The following is a 9474-nucleotide window of genomic DNA, read 5'->3' as shown; positions in this document are numbered from 1 at the left end:
GTCTGGAACCTCCCGAATGGGCCTGAACCAGCAGCACCTTGGACAGAGCCCCGACCGCAGGGTGGGGCTGACTGGTGGGGCTGTGAACTTGAGGGTGGATACCCAAAGGTACGACATTTTGGGGGTCACGCGGAAAACCGGGTGCGCAGTGCTGGGAGACACGAGATGCCTGGTCACTCCAGCTTAGCCCGCGGGACCCAGAACCGTCAGGTCCTAAGCAAACATGCAAATGAGGCTGGAGCCCCACAGATTATGCTAAGAAGAGAGAGGGCCTGGGCTCTTTCGGGGCGGAGCCTCCCCGTTGGCCGCGCCCATTGGCCCTGGCAGCATCAACGTCAGGAATCCAGCGCGCGAAATACCAGCAGGGTTGACGGGGGCGAGGAACCGGGGCGGAGCCTGGTGTTCCCTCCCGCGTCCGGTCGCGCCCGTCCTTCGAGCTGCGGCGAGGCCATCGGCCGCCGCCTCCAACTGGAGCTATTCCTGCGGAGCGCCTACCCAGGCGGACCCGGCCGCACTGCGCTCGGGTGCCGGGTCTCCCAGCCTCCGCCCCGGTGCGGGGGCGTCAGGCTCGCGCGTGCGCAACGCGGGACGCGAGGGGGCGCGGACCCTCTGCTGGCGCGCTCGCTGACCCAGCACTGCGCGACCCGGCAGCCGGGAGGCGGGCAGGGATGAGCTCTCCGGCGCTGCAGCCCCACTAAGGAGGATACCCAGGGACAGGAGGAGCACAAGCGGCCGGCGCTGCGCAGGGCCATGGCGTTCCTGTCCGGGCCGCGCCTGCTGGACTGGGCCAGCTCACCTCCGCACCTGCAGTTCAATAAGTTCGTGCTGACCGGCTACCGGCCGGCCAGCAGCGGCTCGGGCTGCCTGCGCAGCCTTTTCTACCTGCACAACGAGCTGGGCAACATCTACACACACGGTGAGCCGCACCCCACTTCGTGCATTCCCGCACCCGCTGCCGCCCTGCCGTTCACTGCCCGGGACCCAAAGGCCAAGGAGTGCCCCAGCGCCTAGGTCCTGGTCTGTCCCGTCCCTGGTTTGGCCTGGAACCGTGGTGACAAAGCTGCCATTGTCCCGAGCCGGGCTGCCAGCTTCCTCTTTCCCAGCAGGGGCCCCAGGGCTGGCGAGGGGATCAGAATAGGGGGCTGGGACTGCTTAATCCCGCTCTGTCCCTGGGGTAAGAAGCCTAGTGTCAGACCCCTTCGTAATCCTAGTGCTCTGAGCACCCTCCCCCGCCATCACCCGTCCTGGAGATGGATGTTAACTGTGGAAAGGAACGGGCCTGGGAAAAGCGGGCCGCGGTCTCGGTCCCAGCCCTTTCTGGCCTAGCAGCCCTTCTGCCCCAGTCCCAGAAGCCCTGTCTTGGGGCTCCGCCTGGTGGCAGCTCCTCCCCCCCCCCCCCCCAGCAGGCACTTGGGCCCTCCTCCGCAGCCCTCTGAGCTCTGCTGACACAGCCCTGGCCGTCCTTGAGCAGCTCCTGGGGCTGAGGGGCCAGGAGCCTGCAGGGTTAGCCTTTGCCTAGTGGGGGGTTATTGTGTACCCTGGCCCAACTCAGAGTGGGCAGTCTGAGCTCTGGTTTGAACCCGTTGAGGGCAATGCCATCTTCTTTGGAGAGGGTTTGTAATCCCAGAGAAGGGCTTGGGCTGGCAAGAATAGAGATCCTGGGAAACACTTGGGAAGGAGATGGGACAAACTCCTTTCAGTCCCACCTGAGCATTCAGGACTTGCCTTGCCCTGCCTGGCCTCACCCCTTTCTGGAAGACAAAAAGACCCAAAGCCTCTGTTTGTGTGGACACTTGGGAAGAGGCAAGCTTAGTAGCCCTGGGGCTGGTGGTGTCCACATATCCTGCTCAGAACTCTGGTGATGCCTCCTGAGGCTTCTGTAGACTAGACAGGCCTCATGGGGGCCTCCTGCTCCAGCTTAAAGGGTGAGGGCAGCTTGAGAGCCATACAACTTGCTGGGCTCATCTGGAGTAGGTTACTTGACCTCCAAGCTTCAGTTTCCTCACTTGCAAAGTGGGCTCAGAATCTCTACTTCCCAAAGTTGTTGTGAACCATGATAATAGGTTTCCAAAAGCCTATAGCCTAAGGCCTGCCTCTGTGTGGATGGCAGCAGCACCCAGATCTGTTCTGCTGTTGCCCCTCTTGTGTCATTCCTAAACTGATCTCCTTAGGGATGTGATTCAACTTTTATGCCCAAACTGTATGATGGATAACTCTCTCTCTCTCCCAGGGCTGGCCTTGCTGGGTTTCCTGGTGCTGGTGCCAATGACTATGCCCTGGAGTCAGCTGGGAAAGGATAGCTGGCTGGGGGGCACACACTGTGTGGCCTGCCTGGTTCCCCCTGCCGCCTCTGTGCTGTATCACCTCTTCATGTGCCACCAAGGGGGCAGTTCTGTGTACGCCCGGCTTCTTGCTCTTGATATGTGTGGAGTCTGCCTCGTCAACACCCTCGGTGAGCCAGGGCCCTAGAGATGGGGAGGCAGAGGCATGAGCCCTGGGTAGGGAAGGGAAAGCAGAATCAGATTGATGTACCTCCTGTTCTCTCTCTGCAGGGGCCCTGCCCATCATCCACTGCACCCTGGTCTGTAGGCCCTGGCTGCGCCCGGCTGCCCTGGTGGGCTACACCCTGCTGTCTACTATAGCCGGCTGGCGAGCCCTCACTGCCCCTTCCACCAGTGCCCGACTCCGAGCCTTTGGCTGGCAAGCTGGGGCCCGTCTGCTGGTGTTTGGGGCCCGTGCAGTAGGGCTGGGCTCAGGGGCTCCAGGTTCCCTGCGCTGCTATCTGCGCATGGATGCGCTGGCACTGCTTGGAGGGCTGGTGAATGTGGCCCGCCTACCAGAGCGCTGGGGGCCTGGCCGCTTCGACTACTGGGGCAACTCCCACCAGATCATGCATCTGCTCAGCGTGGGCTCCATCCTACAGCTGCACGCCGGTGTTGTGCCTGACCTGCTCTGGGCCGCCCACCACGCCTGTCCCCCAGACTGAGCTGCCTCCTGCCTCCTGTGCCAGCTTGCCCACAGCCTCCTGGAACAATAATGCCACCTTCCCTCCTTCTGGTCTGCAAGGGGCTGGCTCCCTTAATGCTTACAGCGCTTGAGACTTCCCAGCTGGGAGCCCTTGTCTGTTCATTCTTCCCTGTGGACTAACCTCTTCTTTCACCCAGGCCTTGGAACTCCAACTTCCCCTCCCTGCCTTCTTCCTCCTGGGTACTGTGTCAGCTGCAAGGAAACCTTTCCTTCTCTGGACCTGTTTACCCTCTGTTACCTGTGAGGGTTGGGCCAGGGAGACTCTAAGTTAGTTATATCCTGTTCTGACAGCTGGAGTCCTGCAAACTTGCCACACCTACCAACCCAGACCCATTATCCCCCGATCCTGCCCTCACAGGTCTCTGGGCTAGCCCCTCTGGCCCCTGTTTCCTGACCTCCATCTCTGCCTTGTATGCCAGCCTCCCAGCAGCCAGAAGCCCTGCCACCTTTCTCCATTTAAAGACTGGAGTAAGGGTCTGGGGCAGCAGGACCAGCCCCTTTTCCCAAGACCCAGTGGGTCCTGGTCTTCTTGCACCAGCTGGACAAGGGACATGAGGACAGTGGCTGCTTTTCCCAGTTAACAGAGACAGACATGAAGTGAGTGACTCTGGACCCAGGCCCCACTGGGCTAAGGGTCTGCCCCCACCTTCAGTGCCATGATCTGATGGCTCCCTGCCTGCTGGGAACATGCCCACTCAGGAAATCTCTATCCCACACAGTGTGTGGTGCCAGTCTGCTGAACCAAGGCCTGGGGCCCTGGGATCTACAGCAGGGCTCAGCCTCATAGCAGGATTCTCCCAGCAGCCCAAGACCCTGGGCAACATCAATAAAGGGACAGAAAATGCTCTATTGCCACTAGAGCAAGCTTGGGTACTCCCAAGATTCAAATACTTTTTATTAGACACAGTAGATCCCAGCTTTCCAGGGGATGGGACAGGGAAGGAGTAAGAGGTTAAAAGTACAGCAGCTGGACCTACAGCTCAGGCTGGGTCCAGTGAGTCCTCAAATAGGCTGAGGAGGTTCCTAGGCTCAAAGGAGGGACAGGAACCCCGAGGAAGCTCTGAGTCCATGTTACTTAGGTCCAGGGCATCCCTGTAAGAAAAGAAGAATGACACTCAGGATCCCAAAACCAACCCTGCCCAGCCCCAGCTCTGGGGCCTGCTTACCTTGGTGTGTACCTGCCCCGGGGGGTGGAAGTACTCCTGGCAGCCCGGGTCAGGATGGCCTCTGGGGAGAGCGAAGGCCTATAGGAAGGTAGGCAAAACAAGCAAGGAGGTAAGAAGTGTAGGAGAGCAATCCCACTCAGGTTCTAGTCCTGACGCAGGGATAAGGGCCACAGTTGGGACCATAAAGATGTGGTACACTTGGACAACCTTCAAGCTCTCCCATCTGACTGTGCCCAAAGGCCATTTCTGTTCATTTTCAGAATATAGGCTTTAGCTGAGCTGGATCTCAGGTGAACTTTTGGTAAATGAAGCTGTGCTGGCACTTCCCTTGGGCTACAAAGTGCCCTCAGAGTGAGGGTGACATTATTATAAGGAAGGGATTCCTTTGAGAGCTGTGTATTTGGGGCATGTAGCTTTCTTGTGCAGGAGTTTCTTAATTACAGCCTCTCACTTGGCCACCTGAGACTAAGGGCATCCTCTCAGAGTGGGGACTTGCCAGGCTCTGAGAGATTTTTCTTCATCCAGGGAAAGAAAATGCCCTATTCCTGGGCACTTGCAGCCTCTACTGAGGTGGGGGTGGGTGGGTGTGCCCCGGGGTAGGTGGGTGTGCCCCTGCCTATCCTGGCAGGTACACTGGCCTTCCTACCACTTACCAGTGTGAAGCTGTGTTGTGGATGGCAGTCACCCCACTCACTGAGTTGAATTCACATAGACAAAGCTGTGACTCCCATTCACCAGACCTCCATTTAGCTATACTATGGGTCCACTCCAGGTGTAGGAGCTCTCACTCACCCTATGCTGTCATCATCCCAGCTGCTGGAGAGGCTGCTATCCAGAAGGCTGCAGGGCGGCGAGCCAGGTGGGGTGGCTGGTGGACCTGGGGGCTGCAGCCAGCTGGCAGGGTGAGCTAGGCTGTGCCAAAGCCAGCACAGCAGGGTGAGCAGAGCCTGTGGGGAGAGGAAACCTCAAGAAGCCAGGCAGACCCTGGGGTGGGCGTCAGGTAACATGGCCTGGCACTGTGGCAGCTTACCTGCCATAGAGCCCAGCCTCGACTTAGGGCTTCAGCAGCCATGCACCACAGGATGTTCCAGGGCCTTGGCTGCCTCAGCATGGGCAGGGCCAGCAGGGCCTCAGCCGTGGCCCGCAGCTGGGGGTCAGGCTCCAGCATCATGACAAGGACAGAACGCAGCTCAGCAGACAGACCTGCCCATTGGACAAAGCCATGTCAAAGATTCCAGGGCACTGACTGGGCCCTGAGCCCAGCAGTACCCCTATCACCAGCTACTCCCTGCCATAGGAACTGGTGGCAGCCTGCCACTGGGCCCTCCACTCACCAGCAGTAAACTCAGGAGGCAGGTAGCCCTGGCGCAGCTGCTGCCAGCCCTCTCCACCATGGGGCAGTTCCATGTTGCAGGCCACTTCCAGGATGGTGAGACCCAGACTGGGGACAGGATGGGGACAGAGTTGACTTTGGAACACAGACCCCAATCCCACTAGAGGGTGGGAAGGGCTGTTATCTTCTACCATAAGCCAGGGAAGTGATGAAAGAGGGGTGGGGACTTAAGAGTCGGCTGCAGCAGGGCCAATGAGCTCCAGGCTGGATGGGGACCTTGTTGTGAAGGGTTAATCCTACATCCAGTGCAGCCTACATGCTGCTGTAGTGGTCCTCCAATACCTCACTGATGGGCACCTGAGTTTCTAAGGTTACTAATGTCATCCTCATTCTGCTGAGATGGTCAGATACAAGTGCTGGAGGCAGGGCAGTGTTGCCAGCATGAAACTGGAACCCAGTGCCTGGGCCCAGTCCCGCTGCTAACTGTGAATTCAGGGTAAGTCCCTTAACCTCACTGCACTGTTCCCTCCTGTACCAGAGTAATAGCCATTCTTCCCTTAGAAATGTAAGGATATGGCGAGGCTAAGTGAAGCTACTCCAAAGGGCTTGCTGGTTTTAAGAAGCATGCCAAGGAGATCTCTTGGCTATAAGGCAGACACAGCATCTCTGAGGCCTGAGGCTAAATGTCTTCCTGACCTAGGGCCAGGATGGAGGTCCTCTTCTAGGGAGTCCCTTTCTCTGCTGACCACCCCCATACAAGGGCCACACAACCCCTCCATGTCCTAGCCCTCACCTGAACACATCTGCCGCTGTCCCGTAGGAGCCCTGCAGCAGCTCGGGGGCCATGTAGCGGGGGTCTCCCTCCTGGGCCTCACTGGCTCCAGTGGCACCCAGCTCCACCAGCAGGCCAAAGTCACCCAGCTTACAGCGGCCCCGAGGACCCAGGAAGATGTTGGCAGGCTTGACATCAAGGTGAACCAGGCCTTGGCCATGCAGGTGGGCCAGAGCAAGCAGAGTGTCTCGAAGGTAGCCCCAGACTTGGGTCTCAGGCAGGCTGGCGCCCCAGGCTTCACAGTGTTGCTGAAGGCTGGGCCCGCACAACTCCGTCTGCAGGTACAGGATGCCGCCCTCCTCCCAGGCTCTCTCCAACCGCACACAGCGCGGATGCTGCCCCACCTTCTCGTGGCCGCCTACCTCAGCCAGCTTGCGGGCCCGGTCCTTGGGACCCCGGAATGGCGACATAGAACGTTTGACCGCATAGAGACGGCCATCTTCCTTGGAGCGCACCTGCAAGAGAAATAGTGCCTGTAGGTGGGGTGGGGGCACAACTGATAGATGCTATTAAGATATCACACATGTGGAGGGGCAACACATCTGTCTTAGAGAGATGCCGGCACATGGTGATATGCTGGAGACCCAGCCATGGAGGAGGCAGGGCAGACCCATGGACTCTGGCCCAGAAGATTCTCTAGAGCACAGTGCTAAGTGGAAACCATGGCTCCAGAACAGGGGCAGCCTGCTCTGCTATGCACAGCTTTCCTCTGGGTAAGATATCTGGCCCAGGGGACTATTTTCCTTGCATTTAATAAAGATAACAAAATTATCTTCAAATAGTATTTGTGCAAGGGAAAGCTACCATTTTTTAATTTTGCGGGGGGTGGGGTACTAGGGATTGAACTCAGGGTTATCCAACCACTAAGCCACATCCGTGGCCCTATTTTGTATTTTATTTAGAGACAAGGTCTCACTGACTTGCTTAGTGTCTTGCTGTTGCTGAGGCTGGCTTTGAACTCATGATCTCCTGCCTCAGCTTCCCGAGCTGCTGGGATGACAGGCGTGTGTCCCTGTGCCCAGTTTCAGAAAGCTACCATTTTAGAGAAAATATAAATGATTAGAAAATGTATTTTAAGGGGAAAAAATAAAGTGGCAGGCAGGGGGTAGCCTTCAAGCCTGCCAGAAGGAAGGGTGGCACTGTACTTGGGCTAGCCCTGGGAGCTGTGTAGTGCTTGCCAAGGAACTCAGCACAGCTGAATCCAGCAGAGATGGCAACCAGGGGCACCGCAGATTGTGCCAGACTCTGGACAAGGAGCCAGTGTGCACAGGCAACCCTCAAAGGGCCCTGCATAGAGGTTATGAGAAAGCAGTCAAAACAAAAGCAGAGAAGAGGACAGTGGAGCAGGCTGCCCAGGAGAGGAGAGGGAAGCAAAGTGTCCCACAGATGGACTTAGGGAACTGTCTCTTTCCTCACCTTGAAGACTTCTCCATAGGATCCATGGCCCAGGCGGCTGAGCCTCTGGAAGCTCTGCTGAAAAAAGGATTCTGGCCTGCTCGGGTCATACCCAGGACTCTGCAGGGTTTCTGAAGCCTCATTCCGGAATGACACCCTCCGGGGGTGGGGCTGATGCCAACCCGGGGTCCGAGGAGGAAAGAGACGACTAATTGGGATGCTACCCTTGGCAGGGGGCCGGGGTGGGAGGCTTCGACTGAGCCCCCCAGGCCTCTTGAGGGAGAAACCAGGCTCTGCATGGCGGAAGTAGGCTGGAACTGGGACAGGGGTGCCACTTAGAGGTGGTGGGGTACCCTCAGCAGGCACAGGCATGGCCAGCACAGGAGGCCCTGGGGGCAGAGAGACGGAGGTCAAGCAGTGTGTCCACTCAAAAAACACCTGGTGCTGTGGCCCCCAAGAGAGCCCAGTCTACACCGCACGCACGTTCTGCTTTCCACATGAAGGCTTCGGGGACTACAAGCACCTGTAGGAAAAGGCAGAGGACAGGCCGTCACACATCTGCATGACATGCTGTCTGCATCTCAGACATGACAGAAAGATGAAATGGAGACCAGAGGCCTATGTCCCTGAGAGTGTCAAGCCCAATGGGGATGTTAAAACCAAAGTGGTTCTGGAGTCAGAACCTATACAGCTACCAAATTGGGGCGGGAGTGGGAGGTCCAGCCTTCCTTTCTTTTAAGACCTGAGACAGAAATATCAACACTATCCCTCCCCTCCTCTCCAGTTCTAATACCATCCTTCCTCTCTAACTCCAGGGTAAAAGGCAGAGTTCTTTATTCCTTTCTTTCATTTTCATAGCTGTATTGCCAGAACTGCTCAGTGGAGCTCCACTTCCTGAACAGCAGCTTGAGGCGCTCTGGGGGCCTGTCTCCAGAAACACAGGTGGAGCTGGCAAACATTATTCACAAGCAAGTATTGCAAACCTCTGGACATGGTACTAAGTGCATATAGTAAATGAAGAAACATTTATATAAGACAATCCACCAAATCTTGGTAAGAACATCCAGAATGTATGGCACCTAGATGCCTATCAGCACTATAAGCAGATATCTCCAAGAAGATGGAGCTCCTGCAACCCTATCAAAGTTAAGGTATCCACCCAGAGGGGGCAGGCTTTCATATTTATCAGATCCCAGCTCCACAGCATGACTCAAATATTTTGCCCAGAGGTAGAGGCAGGTTGTGAAATAGAAGCCCTAAGGGGACTGAGGGGGAAGTTGAGGGGAAGGGAGGAGAGAAGGGGAAGGGGAGGGAATGTGGAATGAAATTGACCAAATTATGCTAGGCACATGTTACCACAGTGAATACTATAAATATATTTTTTAAATTGGTGATATATACATATATATCCCAGCAGTTTGGGATTTAATTAAAGTAAACAAAAACAAACAAAAAAATAACCAGTCCTGAAGTTGCTCCCCTAAAAAAACTGAAACACTGTTGTGAAGTTGATGCTGTCAAAGTCCATAGAGGCTTTGGTGGTGAGTTATTAAGAGGAGGCTGGGGGAGGCAGTGTAGCTCAATGGTGGAAGGTATACATGGTATGTGATGATGACGATGATGACGATGATGATGATGATGGTGGTGGTGGTGATTCAAGAGCCAGAAGAGTGGGGGTGGGGGGTGGGATTAAGGTCTAAATAAATGGAAAGATGTCACAT

General features: G+C 56.5%; 2 protein-coding genes across 2 annotated transcripts; one reads left to right on the top strand and one right to left on the bottom strand.

The window, feature by feature from the left end:
- Window positions 1-393: 393 nt before the first annotated feature.
- On the top strand, window positions 394-3882 carry PAQR4 (progestin and adipoQ receptor family member 4). The gene is made up of 3 exons (XM_081296947.1): window positions 394-916; window positions 2231-2452; window positions 2553-3882. Exons 1-3 carry the CDS (start codon window positions 751-753, stop codon window positions 2984-2986), a joined length of 822 nt encoding a protein of 273 aa, XP_081153073.1. The 5' UTR covers window positions 394-750; the 3' UTR covers window positions 2987-3882.
- Window positions 3883-4007: 125 nt separating this feature from the next.
- PKMYT1 (protein kinase, membrane associated tyrosine/threonine 1) lies at window positions 4008-8985 on the bottom strand (the record flags this gene model as incomplete). The annotated part of the gene is given in 7 exon segments (XM_081296948.1): window positions 4008-4119; window positions 4194-4271; window positions 4986-5148; window positions 5151-5396; window positions 5528-5634; window positions 6320-6813; window positions 7775-8985. Coding segments are annotated over 7 exon segments (1551 nt in total). The 5' UTR covers window positions 8126-8985.
- Between the last annotated feature and the right edge of the window lie 489 nt (window positions 8986-9474).

This window comes from Spermophilus citellus, assembly GCF_964194105.1.
Source record: "Spermophilus citellus genome assembly, chromosome: 6".
NCBI lineage: Eukaryota > Metazoa > Chordata > Mammalia > Rodentia > Sciuridae > Spermophilus > Spermophilus citellus.
This window is presented reverse-complemented; position numbering and strand designations above follow the sequence as displayed.